The sequence below is a fragment of the Diadema setosum genome, chromosome 8, assembly GCF_964275005.1.
Source record: "Diadema setosum chromosome 8, eeDiaSeto1, whole genome shotgun sequence".
NCBI lineage: Eukaryota > Metazoa > Echinodermata > Echinoidea > Diadematoida > Diadematidae > Diadema > Diadema setosum.
Genome location: NC_092692.1, coordinates 5727545 through 5755003, shown reverse-complemented (window position 1 = coordinate 5755003; position 27459 = coordinate 5727545). Strand labels below are relative to the sequence as shown.

At 37.6% G+C, this 27459-nt stretch overlaps 1 protein-coding gene across 1 annotated transcript; it reads right to left on the bottom strand.

Moving 5' to 3' along the window:
* Positions 1-5: 5 nt before the first annotated feature.
* Positions 6-25837, bottom strand: LOC140231742 (uncharacterized). The gene is made up of 19 exons (XM_072311894.1): positions 25822-25837; positions 24890-25025; positions 22571-22773; positions 21411-21573; positions 20385-20623; positions 18961-19145; positions 17691-18282; positions 16999-17189; positions 15821-15962; positions 14729-14869; positions 11351-14353; positions 9645-9807; positions 5610-5717; positions 4849-5048; positions 3466-3702; positions 2602-2729; positions 2031-2175; positions 1287-1357; positions 6-143 (listed from the first exon to the last, which is right to left on the bottom strand). Exons 1-19 carry the CDS (start codon positions 25835-25837, stop codon positions 6-8), a joined length of 6201 nt encoding a protein of 2066 aa, XP_072167995.1.
* Positions 25838-27459: the final 1622 nt, after the last annotated feature.

Below are 27459 nucleotides of genomic sequence, written 5' to 3'. Positions count from 1 at the left end.
GACCATCATACTTGCGTGTTGGACGAGACCTCCTCGGGAACGGCCGTAGCCAGGTCCAGGACGGTCGAGATCTGATTGACATCTTCCAGGGACAGGGAGGAGGAGGCTGCTGGTTGGAGGACAGTAACTAGCTGCTCTCTAATCTGGAGACACAGAGAGAAAGAGAGAGATGTATGGAGCAAACATATAAAATATACTACATCATCCTTGATAACACTATAAGCAATTAACATGATACATTTTATGTCAAATACAGTTCGACCTCGATTATCCGGCCATGTCGGGACCGGCGCTCATCCGGATAAGCGAATTGGCCGGATATGGGAGACACAATGTTTAATAACGTATATAGCTGCCGTCCAAGCTGCCGTCCCAGTGCACTGGCAGCTAGGCAGGTAGCGTACCCCGCAAACGGTGGTGTAATCTATGCTAGCCTGCGCAAAATTGTAGTCCCTTCTTCACAAAAATAAAGTATTATCTTTATGTGAAAATCATGTTTTACCTCGTTAGATATTGAGAAACCTATCATGCACATCTTATGAAGTTAGCGAAATAGATCCATGAAAGTCACTGATTTTTCTCAATTTTTGGATGAAAAAAAAGTCCTTCACTGCGTGAACGCGTCTGGATAATAGAGATTTCCGGATAAAAGGAGGCCAGATAATCGAGGTCCAACTGTATAGTAACTATATGCCATATATTTTGTGAGCAATTGAGTGTGCAAACAGGCAAAACAATGGCAGAATGAAAAATTGTCATTATTCCTTTTTAGGGAAACATTTGATGTCCCACCTTGTAGATAATATACAGCCAACCTACGCAAATATGGAAGGCAATAATCACAAAAATAGACTGAAAATAGCGGCTATACAGCACAGGTAAAAAAATCCAATGTTATACCCACTGATTTACAACAAAAGAACTTTTCCCTAATAACACTCTTTGTTCTGCATGTCCATTTGTTCTTTTGTATTGCATGTTCAATTTTTTTTTATTGGAAGTGGGGTAATGCCACTGCAAAAGATATTTGTATATACTTATAAGCCAATCAATAAAAAAATCTAAACAGCATCTACAAATAAGTTTTCCATGGCAACTCATGCACTTGAATTTAATTTGCCTGATCTAGAAACTGACAATGCAATGCTTGCAAAACAATCCTAGCTGCAGAAGTATGTGCTTTACAGCTAGTGAACAGAATATGAAATATACTATAAATGAATACATTAACATCATTCATGTTTTGTGGCTTGATTATTTGGGGAAAGGAAAAGAAAAAGTCTCACCTCTTGCTTCAATGCAGTATCAAGCTTGATGGTTGATGAATTTCCCGATGCTTGGCTTGATGACAAGGTTTCTGTTTTTTAAGATAAAGGAACCAGTAATTTTTCTGCATAACAGTCAAAGGATATACATCTATATGCTCATGTCTGCCATCATCAACATAGAAATCAATTTGCTGTGAATGAAACCTACACAGACAGCTTAACATAATGTAAATGATATATTACTTCCTTGTTCTTATACAAGTCCTTCTAAGTGGCAATGCACGTGTGCACTTTGCATAATTCTACACAAGACTGCAAATCAGAGTTAACACATCCCACACAAATACATGTAGGCTTCCACTTGAATCCATCTTTAGAAGACGCATTGAAAGGTGACTGAATGATTACAGAGCAGCCAGTCTTTAGCAGCTTTATGAAGTCTGCAAATTTCACACTAAGTAATAAAATAATTTTTCCCTTTTTAATCCACAGCTTTGACCGAAGTGACTGAGAGCTAGTGATAAAGAAAGGGAAACTACAATGTAGCATATCTTATCTAATGATTTACAAATCTACAAAATTACATCAATTCCCATACACTAATCGTATTTCAGTTTATTGACTCGTTTATCATATCAAGCATAATGCTTACCAGTATTTTCAAAAGAATTTACATAAGACATTACACTCAGAAATATCTCACAATATCAGTGTGCAACAACCAGAAGATGACTGCATATCCTGGTGCTACAGATTGTATACCTGTATTGATGATATCAGATATGGCTCTGGCATAGTTGGTGGCCGAGTCAACATGTCCAGTTGAGGCCTCAGAAACCATTGCGTCAGTCAAGTCCTGAAGCGTGAGGGTCAGGTCGTCTGATGACATCACGTCAAAAGGATACACCTGTCAAGTGTGTATGTTTACATAACAAACATTTTGAATTCAATATCTACTGATCACCTTCCTCAATGAATCCACCACGAATTATGTTTTCTTTATAATGATAAAACAAGTTTACTTGATGCTCTCTGCAGTTTGATATCATTAATGATCAATAGCATGATCATAAATACATAATCATCACAACCAAAGAATTAAGAAAGTTTAAAATAAATCTTACAATTTCTTTAAAATTGTAGTAACAACCGTTACATCAGTTTCAAATAAAGCTGTTATCAATTACTGCAAAAGTCAATGAAAATAATGTAACTGCACTGGTCATACATTGATAAGGACTTGATCACTAACAAGTGAAATTGGCCACAGCCATAGCCAAAATATTTGATATATCCATCCCCAATATGTATTGGGTTAAGATGCGACACTCACATTCACGGAAAGGTCAGTGACCTCTGCATATGTCCCATATTGGTCTGTCACTAGAATCCTGATGTCAAATGTGTAATTAAACTCTGCAGATCCTGATGGCAGCACAAACTCAGACTTGGAATTCACACCTGGCATTACACAAGGGAGAGGGGGGAAAAAAGTGTGATTTAACAAGGAATTGTACAGCAAAAAGACTTGTTGTCATATGGCTCAAAGACCAATGCCTTCTGCACTTTCAACTTCACAGTCATGAAAATGTTTGCACATGTATAATTATTTATTTCTTTAACTAGATCAGCATTCCTTACCCTGGGTAGTGTGCCTCATCAGTGGTTTATACACTGAAAATGGTACTCTCACACATGTAGTGCTATATTTACTACTATGTGTTATGTGCTACATGCTACATCAATTCTTTTCAATATTCTGCAAAACTTTGGATAATTGAAACTACCACAAAATGTAATGGCATTGGAAGCTGACATTAGTTTTATTTTCAATATGAAGATGATTAATTGTACAAGTCCTGTGCCACTGAAAAAGTATAGAACATATAGCATACAGTATATATTACAGTGTATTTACCATATTCTACGATAGATTTATCAACTATATATTGCAACATATACGTCTATCAACTATAACTTTTATGTTATATACAACTCATTCAATTACTCATTTTAATTTTGGAAAAAAAAATAAAATCTACCAGTTCTTCTGAGTAAATGCTATGTGGTATAATTACAACATATTGCAGTGTGCTGAGGAATTCTAGATTTACTTTGATTACAGACAATGAAACATTTTTGACCCTTGTGATAAGATGTCTAGTCATATTCATGAACCCATCTTTCTAAAACAAACCAGAGTAATAGACTGGCCAGAAGCTGTCCTGCCGGCCGCTAAGAGAGACCCTCGTTGTGCCAGAGCTTCCCTGGGGCCTGGCCTGGAAGGTGTACTCCAGAGGAAGGCCATCACTGTCCTGCCAGCCACTACACTCGAAGCCAAACAAGGTCTGCGCAGCAGTGCCCTCCTGTGGGAATACCTCGCAGACTCCTCCCTCTGGTACATGGTTAGTGCTGAACTCCATAGCAATCTCAGCTGAACAGGAGAAACAGGTACACAGAAAAAAACAACATGAATTATAGTACATGTATAATCGTCAGGACCAATCAGTGTACAGTATCTGTAGACAGACAGGAGTCTCAAATAAATTTAGATAGGCCTACAACAGAGCTAGTAACAACAAGCTAGATATATTGTACAACTGGAAAAAAAAAAACCAGAAGCAGTTGTTAATTGGATAATTTAATAATCAACATTAATCCATAAACTATAAAATTCTTTCTCCACTGGAACGCGATAACAGATACTGTATAGACCATATGTTTCGCGAGTCTAAATTTTCGCGAATAAAGACTTCCCGACGATTTTGCGAGTGGTTAAATTCGCGATCGTGGAGTCCTGTACTGAATGGAGAAATGTGTATGCATACGTCACATTTATATCAGGGTAAGAGTCAATATTTTCGCGTGTTTTTAATTCGCTATTAGCAGCCGACTCGCGAAATTCGCGATAATAAAAACCTTGTGAAATATTCGGCGTATACAGTATAAAAGTTTTCGGCGTATACAGTATAAAAGTTGCATGTCTGTTTGTACTCTTCTTGCAAAATATGGATGAGAACAGTCTATGACATACAACCAGCCAAAAAGAACAGATAAATCAAAACAAAACAAAACAAAACAAACCAAAGACATCTTCTTGCCTTAAGTTAAAATATGATCAACTGTTAACACAGTATTGAAAAAGAGATGAGGTAAGCTGAAAGAAGGAGAAGGGAGAATTAAAAAATTATTTAGGAAGTGAGGAAGCAAGAGGACACAGCAAACTGCATAAGAGAACTATAAGTAGTTATCCATTTATAACACGATGTATAAATTGGTTGATAGGTAGATAGATAGATAGATAGATAGATAGATAGATAGATAGATAGATAGATATTTGTAGATAGATAGATAGATAGATAGATAGATAGATAGATAGATAGATAGATAGATATGGTAGATAGATAGATAGATAGATAGATAGATATGGTAGACAGATAGATAGATATACATATAGATACATGTGTAGATAGAAGGATGGATAGATAGATGAGATAGTAGATGAATAGATTGATAAATGGAAGAGAAAGAGACAAACACAGATGAAAGAGGGATGATTGTACATTTCTATTTTTCTTACTCTTGGTCTGAAAATCAAAGGAGTATGATGCCATCAGGATGACTTCATACTGACTCCCTGCCTTGAAGACACCAGGATTGGTATACAGGTGAGCAATGGTGGAGTAATTGCTTGTCTGGTTGGCCCATGAGGAAAATGGCTGCCACGTGTCGAGGGGCAACATCTGCTTTGTGCCATTATCACACAGAGCAATATCCCATCTGCAAGAATACAGCAATTATTATCTGAATTACCATAGTGTATTTGGTCAGGATATTTAAGTACCTTCACTTCTGAAGCAATGGATGAATACAAAAAACTATTGAAAAACAAACTAGTGATTACACATTTGCTGCGGGAATCACTCATATTGTGTGCTATTATCAATCACTATAATTGTAGTTCCGAAGGTGTCAATATGTTAAGATCATTAAATCCAAGAAGAGTCAAAATAAATAAATGAATAAATTAATTAATAAATGCGGGGGCTTGGAACAATCACAATAAGACCAATAATGCTCTAAGGGAGTAATTACTGTGATGGTACAGTCAACATGAGAGAAATAATCATCTTGAAGTATCCTGTAATCTGCAATGTCAAATGATCGGTTGTCATTTTATATATTTCTGAACATTTTCTATTTGACTTCAAAAATTAGTTTGTTGGTGTTTTGTTTGCTTGGTGTTTTTTTTTTTCAAAGCTTTATTTTGACACCCCCTCCCTCCCCCCCCCCAAAAAAAAAGAAAAAAGAAAAAAAGAAAACAGGGTTAACTGTGATTACTTGTAGTAGATTGTTGCATTGATGTCAATGTCTATAGAACCTGCATCCACTGCCTCAATCACAAGTCTGGTCTGAGGATCAAGCACCTCCTGGCAATTAGACATGCACCTGGAAGATGGTAATCACATATGGGCAATCTCACAATAAGTGGGGCACATAAGCGGGACATTCAGGTTGCATATTAAGTTTTGTTAATTAAATGCCATTTTATTATTTTCATGTAGCGAAATATGTGTTCTGCCATAATCAAAATGTGAAAAGATAAGTTAGGACCACCTTTTCTTTCTACTGGACCTTGGATCATCATGTTCACAAAAGTGAAGGTATGTAACATGGACAGACATTGGTCCCCTTCAGCAGTATATTTTATTCATTATTTGAAAGAAGCTGTAATTAATATTTTCAGGTACCATGCACAATGAAAGCAAAGTTGAATATTTCCGTGGTATGTACATTATTTTATGAAATATTGTGAAATGTTAACATTGATTAATCATAACATTATTTACACGTTTAGTTTAAATTCTCTGTTAAGCCAATGTGGAAAGCAAGGGCCTTTCAAAACAACTTTTGTTACTTTTTATACTGTGTATGAATTACTCAAAGTAAATGCTCTTCATAGAAATACAATTGTTTAAAGTTACAACACAATGTTAACCATGTGGTCAGGGAGCTTGTGTCATTGAAGGTACAAACATGGACAGACGTCTGTCCATGTTCGTACCTTCACTTGTGTAATGGTTCAAAATTTCTAACAAGAGACATCTGTATGCTCTGATCTGCTAATGGAAAAAAATTATTACGTGAAATGAAATTATTTTGACCATGTAAAATTACATCACCTGAAGGATAATAATCATGAGGGGAATCTGATCTTGAAGGTACAAACATGGACAGACGTCTGTCCATGTTCATACCTTCACATGTGGAATCATCCAAAATTTCTTATTAAAACCATCTGAGCTCTCTAATCTGCTAATAAAAATAGTGTATGACATCAAATGAAAGTATCCAGATCATGTTTAATTCTATTATTAGAAAGATGTCACCATCATCTGTCAAGGAAGGTACGAACATGGACAGACACATGCGTTTACTGTACAGGTTGTCTGTCCACACACGAAAAAATTAATTTACACATATTTTTGAATGATCCACAAAGGAAAGTGATTTCAGACATTGTTAGTATATGATGTCTTTCTGAGGCCATAAACCTTGATGACTCATCTTTCTGTATTTTTTATTAAATTTTATATTCAATGAAGGTACAAACACTGGTGAAGGTATGTAACAAGTGGACAGACAAGTTTTTGGCTACTGTCAAGTCACGGCAGAAACTTGTGGGACTTCCCTAGGGAGTGGAAGTATACTGATTATGTAGATGCTGGCCTGGCATGTCTTATGAATCCAAGCAACTGCACTGATATGGCTTATTTTTCAAAAAATGAGTCTCCTTAAATTCTGTTACATACCTTCAAAAAGTGGACAGACAAAGCAATACTTAAGTTTGATTGCCAATTCCATTAAATTTGCTTTCAAGCTAAGCTAGTTTTGGTTAAAACATTTCAACTTAGCCCGTAATGAAACTACTTAATCACCAAAACTCTCTTTCTGCCCACTGGGAACAAAAAAATTAACAGGTGAAGGTATGTAACGGGATGGACAGACATGCCTATATCATACAGGCTATAACTGAAATCCATTTTCATTTAATAAATGAAGTAAATCTGAAAGGTAGAGACATTTCTTATTTCAAATCTGATGTAGATTGTACAATGGAACTGTTCTGGATTCGGTTTCATTGCTAATTTTTTTTAGATTACTGTTTAGATTTCTGATACTTAAAATGTCCCGTTTTCTATGCCTGTTTTACTGTCTAAATTGACGTTTAATGTGATATAACAAAAAATCCGCCCATTGAATGAACTCAATGTTATCTATACTATCTCTCACAATTATTCTTTTCAAGAAAATATATAAACATAAGGAGGCAAATCTGAATTACTTTTATCATCAAAGCTCAAATATCAAAAGTCGAAAAGGGAATAGTTATTGTGGGATTGCCCATATAGTTGTTCAATTTAATTCACATGTTAGCATTTGAATTAAGGTCATATCTAAAGAGGCAAAAATGAGTTAAGAACATAGTGATCACAATTCTAACAGGATGCCATATATGAAACAATATAGATTAGGACATGCAAAACATAATATTGGAGATTGATTTTAGTTCTCATATGAAAATGAGATCCAGACGGGCATGTATGTAGGAGTACCTTGGGTCTGGCACCTACATTTCATATGAGTACTGAGAGTATCATCATAATCATAGTGACATTGTTTGAAATTTTCTTCAAATCTATGGTGCGTGGTGAAATCCTTCCTACAGGGGTTTGTATATGGCTTTACACATTCACTAATGATTGTAACAGCCTGACAGATCAATGTCTAGCAAATTTGAATTCTATCAATGAATCCTTGCAATTCATGACATTGTAAAGTTTATCTCAGATACTCTGCCTGAAACATATTTAACATTTTATACACTTTCATACATTGCAATCCCAACCCACCCTTCCTCAAAGTATTTTTATTGATGATATAAACATTGCTGAGAAACTTTCAACCAAGTTCGTAGGAGTGACCCTAGATAGTAATCTATCTTGGAATACTCATGTTCAGAATATTACAACAGCAATATCTAAAGCAACTGGTGTTTTAAGAAGAATAAAATATTTAATTAATGATCAAACTTTAATTATGTTATACAATACTTTATTTTTACCATATGTAATGTACTGTAATATTGTATGGGGCAACAGTAGCAAAACAAAATTGAACACAATTTTTCTTCTGGCTCACACTGATCCCATATTTTATCGCCTAAAAACTTTGAAGGCCCATGATATACATCTATACCTAACTGCCATATTTATGTATAAACACACTCGAAATTTATTACCATTTTTTCATAATACCCTAGTAACCAATTACCATATTCACTTATACCCTACCCGTCGTTCCCATGATTTTCATTTAAGTAATCCGAAGCTTTTACTTGCTCAAAAGTCAATTAGACATCAAGGTCCGGATACATGGAACACTCTTCCTGAGGAGTTGAAACAGTGTGCCTCCTTGTTTTCATTTAAAGCAAACTTAAAGAAGTATATTCTATTACAATATACTTCAAATACGAACTAAAAACAAACAAATTATACAATTAATGTTGGTCTCCCGATAGCAACAACGCATATCGTCCCCTCTTTCAGTAAACCAATTTTATTATTCTAAATTCCAGCCTATCTGCCATTGTGCACCTTCAAGCACCTGCACACACATTCACCACCACCACTATCACACACTAGAGTTTATTTTCCCCTGCTACCTTCGCAGCAGAATTTATATCGTTACGAATCTAGTACGTCCTTATCTTTTCCTCAGGCCGGCCATCTTTTCAAGCAATGCTTATAATGGCGGCCCTCTGCATAATCGTTTCTTAACTATAAATGTTATTCTTATCACTGCTGCATAGACATGCATATTGTATATTATATTTCTTTCATATCGTTGTTTATGCAAGTCAAAAGACTGTGTTAAATTTATTTTATATATTTCCGACATGTTCATGATTATGTACTTATATGTATCGTGGTTTATGCAAGTCAAACGACTCTGCGTTGAATTTACTTTGTATACTTCCTGCATCTTCATGATTATGTAACTTATGTATATTGATTTGCAGAAAATAAAGTATCTATCAAACAAACAAACATGAACACCTACACTGTATGATAGGCACACATAAGCACTAAGCTGTCACATACTGTAAACTGTATTACACTAGGTAGTTCAGAAAACATACAGTTCATATGCAGACTGCCAAAAACAGAATGCTATATTGTACATTGTACATTGATATTATCTGCCACACATCTGGGATAAAAGTTAACCTCTTCATTGATTTTAGAACTTGAAAATAAGTGAATAATGCAGGGTGCTGCTTCTCATAAGTACAATTTCCTTTGAGATGCCTACCTCAAGTAAACATCTGGAATGAACTCATCTGACACATAGATGGTTTGGTAGTCAGTCCCTATTTTGTCTCCCATCATTGTGACAAGCTTGATTTCATATTCCATGAAAGGATACAGGTATGATGTATCAATCTCCACTTGTCCACCACTGCTGCTCAATATCCCTGGTAGGGAACAATAAGACATAAGAGACATTGACATATTTTTGTGTGCAAGGACCCAATATGGTAGCTCAGGGCACATTGCTACAGAGCAGTGTACATCATATCTGTTGGGGTCATCACACAAATATCAAGATTCTCCTTCAAATACCAGCATGTTTATCATTTTCTTGCATTTTGAAGAAGATATATGAATGTTCCTGTTTCAAAGCTGTAAGCTTGATTTGCAATTAAATAGTTGCGTTACCTCATTAAATAAATTGCTGCAGCATGTCTGCAATATGAATTATATCATTCATGGAATTAAATATTAAAAAAAGCAATTGTGTACAAATATCATCTTTTCTCAACTAAGAGAAATTTTACATGGGAAAGTCAACTGTTGTATATTGTGCACTTTTTCTTAACCCTATTCTAACTGGGCTATTTGAGACCAAGTTTTTACTGGGGGGGGGTCAATTTGACCCCCCCTTCAGATCTCGGCCGCCGATCGCGCGATCGCCGCAAAATTTTGCCTGAACATAGAGCCGGATGTCAACTACAAGATTACATGGTCATACAATAGAAAAATGTTGATTTCATATTTTTTAATACATTAATTATGCAAATTAACGCATGAAATCATATTTTCACCTATAACTCCATCAAAAAGACTGAAGGATTATTAAATTTTTGTGTCAGAGTTTCTCAAGACACATCAAACAATTTTCTTGTAAAAAAATAGTACAATCAAAATCATTTTCTTTTGTTTTTTATTGTTTTGTTAATTTCTTATGTATTTTATTGTTTTTTCGATCTTTTGTTTTCTATTGTTTTTTTGCCAAAATTTGTTGGAGGCACTTTTTCAAGCTTATCTACATTAGAATTGATTTATTTCAATGGTTAAAAGTTGAAATAATCTAATTTATATCAATTAAACAAAAAAACACAGTTTGCATTGGATTTGCACACGAAATCATGAATTTGAGCGGTTTTCGGGTTGACATGCATATGCAAAACATTGCATAACTTCAGAACGGTGTACCCGGACGTCGCAAATTTGGTCTCAAAATATGCGGGAGACTTCAATGAAAAAAGTCATGAAACGACGCGGCAAAATCTTTGCGCGTTGCGGAATCGTGGCGCGAAACGTCGAGGGGGGGGTCAATTTGACCCCCCCCCCCCCCCCCCCCCCCAGTTAGAATAGGGTTAAGGCCTTGAGGAGGACTGATTTTGCTACAACACACATTTCCCATAGAGACCTGCCCGAGTACACCTTTTATACTTGGGACTTGTCCTCAACAGGTTAATATAATCATCAATCACATAAAAATGCACTAATCGCAGGATGGTTTGTAAGATTCAAAACCATGTAAAAGAATTACATGATTTCACAGATGATCTCATTTCTCACAATACTGATACATTGATGAAATAAAGACTAAAATAATAACTACCTGATAACTTAACATCAGTGAGAGCTAACAGTAAAATACATGATAAATCTACAATCCCAGAGACTAATGAAACATGTTATCTGCCTTTCACTTTTCAATTCTCCACTTACCACCAGGAAGAGGAGCATCTTGGGGTCCACCCCTTCGGCCAAAGCAACCACCAATGTCATCATACTCTCCTGAAAAGTCTGTATTCACAATACTCTCATTCATTAGAAGTGAAAAATCATCATTCCACACCTGGAATGTCTCAATGTCCTCAATGGTCACATTGTCCTGAATGAAGCTCTTTCTGCGACATTGCCAGGTGAAATTCAGTGTTTTTTCCGGCCGGTCTGGATCGTATGACGACACCCCGTCTATGGTGTACCTCAAGGAAGTCACTTCCTGGGTGACAGGATCTTTGTAGCCGTGGGAGATGACCCGACGGTCACCGCCCGTGATGACGGTCACAAGAGGGCTCCCTTCATAGGTGACATTGATGGAGGAAACAGTCTCAATTCCAGGCTCGTTGTTGGTAGACACATTGACATAGACGGTGTAGCTCCCACTGCCCAGTGTTCCTGCAGGTATCACCAGTGTGGAGACTGTAGAACCCTCCACTGAGACAGATGCAGGCAATGGCACCACCACAGTGCTGCCGTCCTCATGCAGAGAAGTGACCCACCACACATAGTAGACAGTGTTGGAGGTGGTGCAATTGATATCCACCACTGCCTGAATGCTCAATCGCTGGGACACCAACAGATGGTGTTCACCAGCTTGTCCGAAAGTGATGCGAGGAGGATAGCACCCGGCCTTTCTGATCACTTGGCGGATGTACGTCTCCTGCGAAGAAACAGTATTTTGCACAACTGCTCTCACAATAAATGCTCCTGTCGATCTGAACTTGTTGTATACCTGAAAGGTAGTTGCATTCTGTTCCCACAAGTCTGTCATGTTGAGCATTACGAAGGGTCTGTACAATAGGAGGTCAAACAACCCTGACTCCATGAAAGGACAGCTTGGTTCACCGTACACAGCCAAGTGAGAGGTGTCCGACGTTTCATCACCAAAGTCCATCATGATGCAAGCATCTGTTGGAAAGGTCGGCATGCGTAGTGTAAAAGTAAGTGTTTCGTTTGCCAGCTGCATTCCTGGTCCTTCGATGTGTAATTCGGTCACTGCAGACTGGACATGGACGGTGACAGACTCCTCGATCCATCCCACCGCATTTGAGGTGTTTATGGAGACATGGTACTCTCCCGGTTCCTTAAACTTCCAGAAGTTTCTTGCATTGTCGCCAGCACAAGAAACTGGTTCCACTTGAAAGATGCCCTCTTCTGCAAAAGACCATTCATATGACACATTGCTTCCTCTGGCCAGCAGAACATGGACAACAGTCATAGCAGCAAGGGGAACATAGTTCCTCCCCTCTCCTAGGGCTTCCACATCAAGACTTGCATCAGACACATTCCTCTCATTGTACATGATGTGCACTGCAGGTGAGGCAATGGGTTCATAAATGTGCACCAGAACTTCACACCGCTGCAAGAATAGTGAGGAGTTCACCTGGAAGGTGAACTGATAGGTGCCAGGGTCACTATAGGTCTTCCAGAGTGTCACGAGATGGAAGGCACTAGCCGTATTCAGGGATGGGGAACCCTGGGGAACAAAACTGAGCTCTCGTTCACCTACTCCATCATCAAAGTCAACCAGGTACGTGCCATCTAAAGGTGCAGAAAAGTATTTTCCTCCATAAACATAGAATGGCACCTGCACCCTCACGTCTGGTGGTGAAGAGAGAGAAAATATGCAGTCATTGAGGACTGAAAACCTCGCTGGGAGTACAGTCAGCATAAAACTTTCTTTAGCATTTCCAAGCTTGTTTGACACCGTGAGTTTCACTTGAAATAACTCTGTCCTACACACTTCATACACATGATTAAACGTCATCATCAGATTGTTAGTGAGCCCAGAGTTCACAGGGGAACTCCCATCACCAAAGTTGGCCCAATACTTCAGGTTTGTGCCAGCGAGAAGCTCGATGGTAAAGTTGATCGTTGCATGTGACCAGACAGTCAGATTCTGCACACTGAAAACTGCACTTCGAATGGGAATATCTGCATCGAATTTTCCAGTGACTGTCAAATTACTGACATTGTTGTATACAGAGCATTCCCAATAGTGCGTTCCTGGTGAAAGGACAAGAAAAGAAAACTCCACGGGATATGACTGATCATTTGAGATCTGAAACACATGCTCTGTTGAATTTCCAGATATGTCTGTTACTGCCAAACCCACCTTCACTTCTAAAGGTCTTTTGACTGCTGAACCCTCATATAGTATCTGCAGATTTCCAAACCCTGCACGACTGTCATTCAGAGTCACAAGTTTATCCACCGACCCAACCAGAGTGTACACCGAAGCCTGAACAATCGTTGAGCTCCAGATTTTGGCATCAGTGACAGCATTCCACACCATCGCAGTCACGTTATACTGACCGGGTAGTGCAAACTTGTGAAATTCTGTGTTGCAGGAAGGATCAGGTGTGAGGAGGTCCAAAGTTCCATTCATTGCCATAGTCCCATCTGAAACACTGAGAGTGTACTTAACATGGCTACCTTGCTCTGCATACAAACAGATCGGAATATCCTGATCGGTCCCTACTGTCTCAGCAACACCAACTCTGAGGTTCACAATTGCTATCTGCAGTGTGAAGTTATAGTTCCAAGGGTCGGGAGAGGAGAAAGGGTTGCTCACTTCAACCACCAGCTGGTGGTCGGTCGGAGGAAGAACTAACGTAGAAATCTCACACTGGGCCCTACGGTCTGTCTGCAGCCAGCGGACGCAAGAATCAGAGATGTCCTCACCGCTGACCAAGATTCGGACAGTGACCTCTGTGCCTACTGGTATCTCAACATCAACGAGCACGACTTCGCCGTGAGTGATGATGTCTGCATCACTGTCAAGAGTGACGTTTGCTGTGATGTTGACCAGTGGTTCCTCTGTTATTGGTTCTATGATGTGCACCACCAGTGAGAGGGTGTCATTGCCAAAAGCATTCTGGGAAACGACATGGATCGGCAAGACACATGGTGCAGCAGACACAAGGTGAATAGAGGCACCCCACTCTGTCATAAAAGAAGAACAACGGTGGACAGTAATATGAATGATGACAACAATAAGGTATATTACTTCAAATATTACTACAACCGTTTAAGTGGGCCTACAAATTTGTACCACCTATTGGTAAATCAAATGTGCTGCTTCTGCAATTAGTACGTGCTTCTTCTTACAAGTCTTCAGTCTGATGAATGTGAGTTGTGTGATCATTCAGCAGATGACCACGAATGAACAAAATCAGAAACGTAATGGCTGAACAACATTGAAAAAGTCACCAATACATTAAGTTTCTCTATCATTTATAACCACATTTACACACATTCTGGCACAAAACTTTACCCATGACAACACAAACAAGAAGAAATAATTTTAAAAGGATTTACCTTTGTGCTGGAATTTGATGTTGCTCAACTGACAGCCGTCTACAAATGCTGATGGAAAGGTGACATCTGGTGATCCTTCCCACACCATTACTGTCACGTCAGATGCATTCCCCAAAGTGATTTCATATGAGACGTTTGGTGCTTAGAAACAAATAGAGAGGGGAAAATCACTCAGTTACAAAGAAAAAAAAAATCAGGATGATAAGCACCTAAAAACAGGTCAGTATATCAACATGCACTTCAAAAGACAAAAGATAATTATGAAACTATAGGGAGGCCACACTTTATGCTAGGTGCAAGAAACATTGTTGTTTACAATTTTTTTATCACAAAAGCCTGCCAAAAAGAGCTATGACAAAGTCTCCTAAAAAAAAGAACTATTATTATGTAGAAAATTCAGATTATTAAAAAGAACAAACAATTATAATGATAATCCTCAATTCATTTGGACAAATTTACTATGGGATATGTTTGTGAAGAACCGGTCATAAGAGCTGAAACATGCAATTGTCATATGATGCTCCATATTTATTTATACAACTTTGGAGAGATCACTGATATGAACAGACTGCTGTACCAATACTGTACATGAAGAAAAGTCTCCAACAATATGCAAAATGGTATAAGGGGTAACAATGATTGTTTGCTGATCACAGAGCTCAATAGCAATTGTTACATCACTGCCATGCTTTGGTGATTTTCCTGTTAAAATGACTTTTGAGTGATTTTCCTATCAAATTCATTTGATAACATGTATAACACTGCATTACAAAAATGAATAGGTCCAATACCAATGCACTGAAATTATATCAGGCATTGAAGACTTACAAAATAAAGGTGACAGTTTTTAACATCTTTGGGTTTAAATCTTTTTTTTTTCTAATCTTCTAAAAAAAGGTCACTCCATTTTTTAAAGAATATAGAGAATAAAACATAGATTGCTTTTATTTTAATTGATGTTTTCAATTCATAGCTATTTCTATCACAGACTTTATGAACAGCACACATTTTATATAAACCTGACAGATTTGAAATTTTACTCTGTTGCCAAAGCAACACCTTAGCTTGCAGAGAACAGACAGCATGACTTACCTTCATAATACACAGTCCAATTCACCTCAAGCGTCTGTCCAACTGCAACAGGGGCAATGTCGTATTCTGGGAAGTCAACTGAACGTGAAGTGTTCAGTGTGATGTTGGGCAGTGGAGGATTATAGGTGACCAAAAATGGAATCTACAGAGATTAAAAGTAATCAAAATAAGCAAGAACTTGGCACCGAATGTGATAGAGGGCAAAAGAAGTGTTCAGATTGCTGAGAGGTCAAGTAAAATGTTTGAAATTCTACATAAAGCACTTCAAACTATTAAAATTGTATGTACAATCTGTGAGAAAGCTGTATAATCAACATCATTAAAAAAAAAAAAACTTTGTATGGCATAGCACCAAATGACTGCAGAAAGTTTATTGACTTTATCCAGTGTATATCTACACCAGGAAATGCATTTCTTGACTGCAGTAAAAAAATAAAATAATTATCATTGACTTTATATACAGTATCTACCCAAGGAAGTACAGTTCTATGTTTTCATCTCTATGTACAAGTACTTCACAATGATATCTCACACTCCAATGAAAGTGTCCCAGGGCCAAACATATATTATGTCAAACTATCAGAAACTAACAAGGTACAAGCTACTAGAAATAGAAGAAAGAATGTTGGTATGTATATATTTAATCTACTTCTTTAATAATTCCTGCAAAGTAAGACAGATAAATTTATCAATTGTTGTGTGTGGAATGGTGTAGAAGTGGAAATTTCGGCAGGATCAATTTCGCATTTGGTTGCGTAAGATGAATTTTGCATGCTTTTATTTCTGGGGAATCAGTAGGCAAGATATGCTACTATTTTACACACAACAAGCAAAAAATGTATGTTTTATCATTTTTGCACTAATTTCTTGTTGCACAAAATATGCAAAAAATGTGCACTTTTACAGTAGGAAGCTTTAGATTTTCACAACATGAACATTGACAGGAAATAAACCTTTTCTGCGCCATTTTCGCATCTGCTCAAATTCACACCGCAGAAATTCTATGATCCTATGAGGGCGCCATTTAACTTTCTATAGGCTGCATCCTAACGTAATTTAAAGCTACTTTGCAACGCGACAGAGGAAGAGAGAATTATGAACAGCCTATGCAACTGTCATCTTAAAAGTCCGCATCACAAAATCTAAAGCTCCCTACAAACACATATCTCCAAACTCACTGTCATGACTGCAGTGCCATATTCATTTTCTCCTTCCACAGACACATTATAGAGACCCGGCTCTGCCCAGCTGTACTGAAGCAGATGGCACAGATTGACCAGGGCTTCCTTCCCAGGCCCGAGTGACCAGCGGTAGGTGTCAGCTTGGGATTCAAAGATGGCTTCCAGGAATATCAAATTACCCACAAGACCTGCAAGAAAGCAGAAAGGGGAGAAGGATGAAAAGTGTGAAGAAATCTACGGGAATGATAGAGAATATTTCAATTCAGTTCAGTTTAATTAACTTTCCATCCAGCATCCGAGAAAGAGTACAACAATATACAAAGCATGCATTACACAATCACATTGTTTGGTCAGTTTGAAAATGAAAATACATAATGCAATATGAATTGTAAAGTATATGATAAGATATACACTACAGTATGTACAACAAAGTAGATATCTTTTAGATATCAGATGAACACTGCAGAAACCTTGATGTAGAATACATTCAGACATCAAATATTTTAATTAAACAGTAGTCAGTGTAATGTACATAATGCAGACTGATGTTTATAGGTCAGTGCACGTCTGAAAGTGTGTATGACAAATATTGAGTGTGGTGAGTGTGACCATCTGTCATTTCACAAAATTAGAGAGATATGCCAATATCTGCCATACATTGTACTGGTATAGGTCCTACATGTACATACCATAAGGTGGTGCCTTGATTTCCACTCCCTGAGGACTCTGATCGCTGGGGGCCAGTGCTGAGACCAGCTTCTGTCCAAGAGAGTTTGTTAAGGTTACATTCACCCTGGAGGTACTCCAGACCCCCGCCTGGCGGTTTCTGATCCAAATTCTCGATGGAAGGACCACCACGGCCCTAAATTGGTGCTCCCCTGCGACGACCTCTCCCTCATCACCCTCAAGGACGTCCTCCTCCCCTAGTCGACGACCATGTGTTCTCACCTCGACGTTTGATGTAGAAGGAAGTCTGCTTACCACAGCAGTTTCTGGAACCAGGGCGAGGAGATCCCCCTTCTGGACGGTCACACTATGGCCTAGGGGGAAAAACTGTCTCCCCATAGAGGGCAAATCCAGGGTGAGCCTCGCCACAAGTTTATAGTTGTTCTCCAGAGTTGGTTCCGTGGTGTCGGGAGTGGGATTGAGACATGCCCGCTTTGCAAAGCTGTACCCGCCTTGTCCCTGGCAGCTGTGGCCCGTGCCGAATGACAAGACTGGCTTTGCTGGTCTGGTGTTGTTCTGACACAAAACGCTAACATTGGCAACTGGACGAAGGACCTGTGCCAAATGGAATGATTCATTATTATATTGTTTAATAAGAACACATGCAGCCAATATTTTTATCATAATTATCACTATAAAAGAAGAAGGTATTTTCCTCATCTTTCACCATTCTCAAACTTCACTGATGTAGTTTTTGCTCATCTGTTTCAAAGCCAAGATATTATCAGCATACTCTGAGGGATGGTTCACTCATGTAACTGCATACAAAGGCCTACAGTGTCCACACAAAAATAGCATTAGGTCAATATCTAGTTTGCTACCTGAAGGAGAAAAAAAAAATAAGAAAAAAATTATAGAATTACTATTCTGTGAGTGCACACAAAAATCACTATCACAAGTCACAATGCCAAGAAAACATAAGCCCATCTTCATTTTTATGGAAAGCTTCGCAATAATCTAACTTGCCTATTGCATGTACATAGCTCGAGAGATACATCCTATGGGTATGTAAAGGGAAATGCTCCATTCATTGTTATGGCTTTCGCAGTTCCAAGATGTAAAGTGTTAGTTTAAAGTTCCATAAAAAACAAACAAGAAGAGCATATGTCTTGGAATGATCAAAATGCAAATGAAGGGTGATGCAGTTATATACGTCAGCTTTTTTGTTACATTTTGACCATATGTTCGGATTGAAAAATCATCTAATTTTCCTCGTAATATCTAACTTTATACCTCCATAAAGGCTGTCCCACTGATGTTGACATCCAAGTCAAAACCAACCAGCAATCCATCTTTCAGCACAGGACTATTTGCCTTGATGTATCTCTGTTCCAGAGGGAGAGGAGCCGATTGCAAGACGCTTTGATTGGCGTCACTGGACTTGATATCTGTGACTCCAATGTAATCCAACTGGGAATCTGCACAAAAGTGTGAACAAGTTTAACTTAAAGTTTTTTATGCTCATTTTTAGTTGTTGCTGTTGTTGTTGTCATTCAATTCAGGTTATTTTGCTATTCATCAAAAATATAGAGAAGACACATGTGTGAACCACAACAATATACAATTTATAGACAATCAATAAACAAATAATGTGAACCTTGATGAAACACATGGATTCCACCTATAAATTAAAGAAAATTATAAAAGTGTTCATATCAAATGACAATTGTAAAAACAAACATTCACAAACATATTCATGCACCTCTAGAGACAAATATACAGTGTAATAGTTAATGTTCCCACAATATTGTATTTATGTCTCATATTTTGGCAGTGAGTATGGGTGGGTGTGTATGTGTGTGTCTGTATGTGTGTGTTTATATTTTCAACCCAAATGTAATCTCTATTATACTTAAAAAAACAGAAATGACAAGAAAAAAAAAAATATAGCTTTTACTGAATATCTAGAAGTTTAACAAACTTTAATGCAAATAGCTACAAGGAGATGGGCCAAAATTTCAATATGATAAAGAATTCAGCAAAAATAAAAATCTAAAGAATGAACAAATAAACAATCATACTAGACAAACAGACTTCATTACGAGATCGTTTTTGAAAAGCCCCAACATAAGCTGCACCATTCTATTAGACTTATGATGACCTTGCATGTGTGCATCCAGTCAAAGCAGAAAGCAGGTTAGGATCAATAAAATTTAATTAGGAATCCCATGTCGATAAATCCATTGTTCTAAAATTGTATCATCTGTTCTTATATAACATATACATGTATATGTCACCTTGAGTACAGAGGAGGCAAGATGACTGGGTCTGTGGTGCATCTTCCTTGCAATCTAATGTCTCAGATGCAAGAAATGTAAATAACACTTCCATTTGCTTCTGGCAAAGAGAATGATGTAAGCTCAGTGATCTGGGTCCAATTTCATAAAAGAAGTTTATAGGATAGCAACACTTGCTGGAATGGCAACTACCAATGGCAACAGCCAATCAGGAAGCTGGATTCTTGTCATCACCATGACAACTGCCATTCCAGCAAGAGTTGCTATCATATCAACTTTTCATGAAATGGGACCCTGGTCTTCCCCCAACACATCCACACACAGTCACAAGTACACACACCGACAGAAAAATTGGTTAATGACACCTACTCCTAAAGGCTAACCATGATATCTTCATACATTATGAACTCATTTTCTTACCAGAGACATTGAAACTGTCCACCACCGCATCCTCCTCAAAGTGTGCCGAGAGCAGCATCCCTGTTCCCATGGCAACGGCGATGTCACAGCTGTAGCTCTGGCTACCAGCTGGGGAACGGTGGGGGCAATTTATGGACACACCCTGGATTGGCATCTGGACCAATACAGCATACACTGATTTAGATCCAGGTCCCAGGGCCTGGGTGAGAGTCAACTGGAGAGGGTGCAGCCCAGGTTTGCTAGAAGATGTAAACCAAGGAATAAGATTTTATTTGTTGTTATTATTTCTCTTTGTGCAGGTGATGTTTCTTAAAGCAGCAGATCTTTTTTTTTTCTTTTTTCTTTTTTTTTTCAATGTAAGCATGAAAACATGCGAGAAGATTTCAATGTAAGGATTGAGAATCTTTGTTCTTCACTGAATACTTCACTGAATACATGGTATTTTTCCCCTGCCCCTCAGTCAGTCTTTGGTTCACTGATATTTTTTCTTTTTCTAAGTTTATTTTCCCTCTCCATATTTCTTGGCCTGCCTGGTAATATTTCAGTTTTGCATTTAAACAGAAAAATACATTCTTGTCTTGATAAACAGCAGTAATGCTATAGTTAGCCCTTTGTGATTTTCATTGATACTTCTACAGAGCACGCTTGAGTGCTCCTAATCTTTGAATCCTTGTTTCTCCCTTCTCCATGAAATTGCTCCTCCTAACTCTGATTTCAATCACTTTTAGAATGGGTTAGGATGGTCCAATTTGAACAAGTTAAAAATGATTGCAAAGCTTAGAGATCACTCTTTCAAACTCTGTAGAAAGTGACAATCCATGTTGGAATATTGTTGCTTCTTGTTGTTGTTGTTGTTTTGGGGGAGGGTTAATTGAGGGAGGCAGTCACATGTGGATCAATTTATATGACAAGCATTTCATTGTTTCATTCCTCAATTGTCAGGATAGTGCTAACTAATTCATCTGGTCAAATTTTGATTACCCACAATTTGTGTGGTCACGAGATCAATCTCATCGGCTAACGGACCTGAAAGTGTGTTGAACAATCATCCCATCTTTCCAGGGACCCTCATAGCGGTACGGGTAGTCATCTCCAAAGTGGACATCGAGAGTGATCATCTGATTGTCTGGCTGGCCTCTAGTGGCCGGATTGGTTAGGGTGAAGTTCACAGGCTCAAAGCCTGGGAAAACTAGACCTGAAATAGTTTCACATTAGATCACACTTCCTGTTTAATCTTTGAATGAATTATTGTCACTCTTGCATAGAACACAGTTTTTATGAGCTTTATCAAGTAAAGTAATATCAAAGAATATCAGCAAATTACATTCTGTACAGTTTATGATGAAAATCATAGTATTTTGCTAGTAATTTGCATACATGCAAAGTTCCACAGATTATAAAAGGAAAGCAAAATGTGACCCTACATTATTGCAAAATTATACATTCTACTAGACTTTTTACAGCATAACTTGTCTGAGGAATGCATGCATTTCATGATCTCAAGAACTGTTCATTTCATTTAAAAAAACCTAGTTTCTTAGTTCATCTTCCAGATTTCTGTGATATTAAAGGAATCGTATAGTTTTGGTTGAGACCTAATTTGAGGTTTCTAACATTTTTGGGTGAGATAATGAGAAACCTCTTATGAAATATGAAAGAGCATGTGGTTCCATGAGGAATTCAACATTCATTTGATGAAAATTGGTTTTGAAATGGCTGAGATATCCAAAATAGAGCGATTCTAATAAAGTGTGGGACCCACACTTTATTACGATTGCTTTGTTTTACTTTGTTTTTGGATGTTTCAGTTATTCCAAACCCGATTTTCATCAAATAAACTTTGAATTCTTCTTAAAATGGTATGCTGTGTACTATTTCATAAGTGTTTTCTTGGTATGTTGCAAAAACTTAAAAGCCAAATTCTCATCTCCACCAAGACTGTACTATCCCTTTAAAATCAAAGCAGCATTAAGAATAATCTTCATCTGTTGTAGGCCTACAGGCCATGTTCATTACACAGACAATTCAAATATCTTTTGCTCAAGAACACAGGAATTGTAAAAGAGTTACGATACAACAGGAGAACACTTCATTCCTTTTTTTTTTTCTTCAAAAGTTGTACATTTTGGACCTTGATTCACTTCTTACAGTACTGCAGAGAATCCTACTTCACTTCAAGGGAGTACCTTCAATACCATGGAGCTCCTTTATCTGCACCTCAGTGAGAGGTAAGGGGGCGTCATATACCGACACCAACCTCTCCCCTCCGCAAGACTCCTCGGGGGATGAGTCACATGGTTGGTCACATGACTCAGCTGTGTGATTGGCTCCGAGATTCCTGGTGGTGTCGGCACAGAAGCATGCTTGTCCACTTCTCATCACAGCATAGCTGAGAATCATGTTTGGAAACATGAAGCACAGAGATATTAATTTTGATACACTCTGTTAAAGGTAGGGGATACCTTTTACAGAACTCCTAAAATGCAGCAAAACATTAAATATGAACCTCAGTGGACTTGTTTAGGCCACTGCTTAGAAATTTGGAAGTCAACAGTTATCTACAATTAATGCACAAAACTCAACTACTCAGTAGTTCTGTGTGTCAGCCACACTTAAGTTTTTTTGTTGCAGTCTTTTGTATTTTTTTATCTATAAACACAAATCTAAAAGTATAAGAGCTGATGTATTAACATATAGAGTGTGCGGCAAGAATGTATATAGAAATGTTTGTAAGTTTTGATGAACTTTATTCACAAAATATACATGATGGACACACATGCAGTGCATGGGTCTGCAAAGGTAGCCTAGTAATGTACTGGAATTTACGGTGAGCCCCGAAAAAAAAAATTCAATTCAAAATCTAACGGTCAATAAAAATGTACTAAATGTTACCTTCCACTTTCAACACTTTATGGGAGTTTCTAAAATGATACTCTCTTCAACATACCACTGTGTTTATACAACTCTTCATTTAACCCGTTGAGGACGAATCCCGAGAATACTCGGGCAGGTGTCTATGGGAAATGCGTGTTATAGCAAAATCAGTCCGTCCTCAACGGGTTAAGGCATGCAAATGGGATTCCCTACCTTTAAAGGACAAGTTCACCTTCATAAACATAAGGATTGAGAGAATGTAGCAATATTAGTAGAACACATCATTGAAAGTTTGAGGAAAATCAGACAATCCGTTCAAAAATTATGAATTTTTGGAGTTTTTGTGCAGTCACTGCTGGATGAGAAGACTACTGCAGCGTATGATGTCATATGAGTACAAGTGTACAACAATATAAGGAAAGTATAAAGAGAATTTCACAAAATTTCATCTTTTGAAAAAAGTACACGAGTCATTCCCTTGACTCGTTACTGACATATGTTATGGGTAATATTATTTCCCCTGCCTTTAGAAAGAGGCAAGTCAAGTGCTCTTTTATTATGCAAAAAAAGTGAAAATATGTTGAATTTTCTTTACATTTTCTTTATACTGTTGTACACATATGACATCACAAGCTGTAGTAGTCTCCTCATCCAGCAGTTCCAACACAAAAATTTTAAAAATTCATAACTTTTGCTTCGATTGTCTAATTTTCCTCAAATTTTCATTGATGTGTTCTACTAATATTGCTGCATTCTCTCAATCCTTATGTTTATGAAGGTGAACTTGTCCTTTAAGAAGTATCATACACAGTTTACAATACCTCAAATTGCCTTCAAGGACAATAAAATTCATGACAATAGTATATGCTTAGTACCGGTAGTACTTGAGTGGTAGTAGGGCCTCCAGGGTGACTGCAGTACGATTTTGTTGTTTATAGTGGAAGATATGGAATCTAAGGCACAGCAGCAGTAGTACAAGTAGCTTGAAGTAAAAACAGTAGAAGCATTGGCTGTAGCAGTGGTATATAGTTAGTAGTAGTAGTAGTACAGTAGTAGTAGTAGTAGTAGTAGTAGTAGTAGTAGTAGTAGTAGTAGTAGTAGTAGTAGTAGTAGTAGTAGTAGTAGTAGTAGTAGTAGTAGTACAGTAGTAGTAGTAGTAGTAGTAGTAGTAGTAGTAGTAGTAGTAGTAGTAGTAGTAGTAGTAGTAGTAGTAGTAGTAGTAGTAGTAAAGTAGTAGTACAAGTAGTAGTAGTAGTACCAGTACTAGTAGTAGTAGTAGTAGCAGTAGCAGTAGTAGTGGTAGTGGTAGTAGTAGAAGTAGAAGCAGCAGCAGCAGCAGTCACTGTGGTACATGTAGAAGTACACATGTAGCAGTAGTAGGAGTAGTAAACACAGACGAATTACAAATGTAGCTATATTCTCTGCTCTCATGGTAACAAAATTAAAATTACAACAGTTATTTTGAAAGGTTGAAGGAAGACAAGGATAATGAAAGTTTTGTAACACAACGACCAGGATGAGGAGGAGCTAGAAGGTTGCAAAGAGAACAATACAAAAAAAAAATGGATTTGATAAATATGAAGAAAGCTTTCTGCTACAAACTATTGAATGTCCCTTTCCTGCCAGTCTACCTGTAGTTCCTTGTGACACAGAGTTTCGTGCAGGTTGCTGGGGTCACAGTCCTCCAGTTATAGTGCCCAGGATTGACGTAGGACACAGATGATTTGTTCATCCTTGGGATGGTGTCGTCATAGCAACCCCTGAAAGCTGGAGGGAATGAAAGAAAGGGACAGCAACCTGTCAGAGACACAACTAGAGTCGAGATGTGAGATTCTAGCAAACAGTATCACACTGGTTTTTTTTTTTTTTTTTTTTCAGCTAGATCTTACAGAATTGGTCAAATCACTGTTGTATCATCAGGGATGCCAAACTCTGTAAAAATACCATAATAACAGTGTATATACAAAATGTATCAGTGCACAGCAAAACTCTATTTCAAAGTAAAATGATATATTATTGCAAACAGTTGGAAAATTGCACAGGACCAGGCTTCATGAAATTTCCAAAAAACATATTCTTCTTCATAATTCTTCTTTTTTTTTAAACATAATATTCTTATTTTCAAGGAAGAAAAAGCATACCAAATAACTACTGTAAAACCAGACATTTTTGTGTGCAAGAAACTTCCATGAAATTTTGCCGGGAGCCAAGATTAGTGAAAAGTAAAATGCATGCAAAAGTTTTTGTCTACTCGATGCATTGAATGCCAGTGGCAATACAGAAAGGTTTCATGCTGCACAAAAGGCCGTCAGCTTCAATTTCACTATGATTTCTTGCTGCGAATTAATGTTCTGGTTTTACAGTACCACATACACTTACAAGTTGAGACCTCTGTATCATTATTTCAACAACAACAACAACAACAACAACAGAAATCTACACAGTGCGGGGTAATCTAACTAGGAAAACAAGGCTTCTCACTTGTTTGCATGACATATATAATTTTAGCATGCATTAATTACCTCTGTAGAAACTACAAGAATGTAATGACAGAATTACTTACCAGCCTCCTGTTCCATAGTGACAGTGAAACTGAACAAAACCTATCCACAGAGGAAAACCAAGTGCATACACATTTTGAGTTTCATATACATTCATATCTAAATTAGATGCAAAAGTTTGAACAGACAGCATTGCTTGAGACTTTGACACTTGAGGGAAAAATGAAATGGGTCTTTACTTTTTGAGACTGCAAAAGTCATATATGACACGCATCTCTTCAGCATGCATTCACTGAGAATCAAGTGTCTCAAAGTTTACAGTTCTATACAGTGGCAGATCCAGAGGGGGGCACACCGGGTGCGTGCCCCCTCTTTATTTTTGTTTGAAACTAAAGGGAAAAATAGAAAAAAGAGGGGGGTACGTGCACCCCCCCCCTTTAATTTTGCAAAGGCACCTCCCCTTTGTGGAATTCCTGGATCCACCCCTGCTATACTCCTGTTTTCTCTTCTGATAACAGCAGTTCTATATACATCGAATGTTTTTTCTCATAAGTTCATAGGTTATATCTTTGACAAGCTGACAGTGTGAGATTATTTCTGCTCCGCAAGCGTGTTTATGACAAAACCAAAAACTTAGCTGAAACACAACAGTTATACATAACAAATACACTGTAACAGACTTAGAAAAAAGACTTTATGCTAAAAAAAAAACACACCTAATACTCCTGATTGCTACATTCATGTATTCCAGCACTACAAACTCAATTTCTGATGAAAATAAAAGTCAAATCTTCTAATCTAACATGATTAGTCTAATGAAAAGGAAGAGCATTCAAACTCACCATCACTGTTAAAACTTTGATCCAGTTATCATCCATGCTTTTGAGTGTATCCTAACATCAGCCAAAATCAACTTTTCCACAAAAGTGGAACTTTTACTGACATCCGTTGAAATTATTGTCATAACACTCCAACACAGACAAACTGACGGAATTCAAGCGGCAATTTCCTCCTGTTTGCTATCTATCCTATCTCTGCATTGTAAAACTCCCCAAATATTAGTTGTCCAAACAAGTCGAGGAGAGAATATACATCACTAATTAATCATTTGACCTCAATCGTCTCCATGGCAACATACTTGGGCATGGTGCATTCAATGAAAACAGGGGCAAAGGAATCAATACATATTGATAACTGTCGAGAAATGTAGCAGAAAATCGCATCGAACCATGATGGAGCGCACTGTTGCCAGCTCTTGGCTGCAGTTAATTAAAAGTCAGCCTATTAATGCTTCCAGAAGTTTATGCTGATAACAATGAATGCTGGAACCAAACACACCCTCACAAAGCTTCTTATATCAATCAATCTTGGCAGGCAAAGGTTTGTATAATTTGTTGTTTTGCTCCGATACATCTTAGTCATATCACCATGTGTCAGTCAACCTTTTTAGGACCACTGAAAGGTGTATAAAGGTGTTGAATGGCAAATTCAAGTTTATGTTTAATTTGACTGTTGCAATCAACAAATGATAGAAAAAGCTCTTCACTCATTTGATCTTCCACTCTTTCACTGTGGACTGATTAAAGATGGGTTATCCTATGCTTTATCACACTTCTCCATATGAAGAGTTTGTTCGAAAAAACCGATAAGTCCATTTTTGAAGATTTTGAAGTACGGTCTCTGCCATAAAGTACAAAATA

Bases quoted from the DNA above. Each gene is read 5' to 3' on its own strand.
- LOC140231742 (XM_072311894.1), bottom strand. The intron at 17,190-17,690 runs GTATGTACATGT...GCTTTCTTGCAG, and splicing joins AATCAAGGCACCACCTTATG to GTCTTGTGGGTAATTTGATA. The intron at 15,963-16,998 runs GTGAGTTTGGAG...TAATCTCTGTAG, and splicing joins ATGGCACTGCAGTCATGACA to ATTCCATTTTTGGTCACCTA.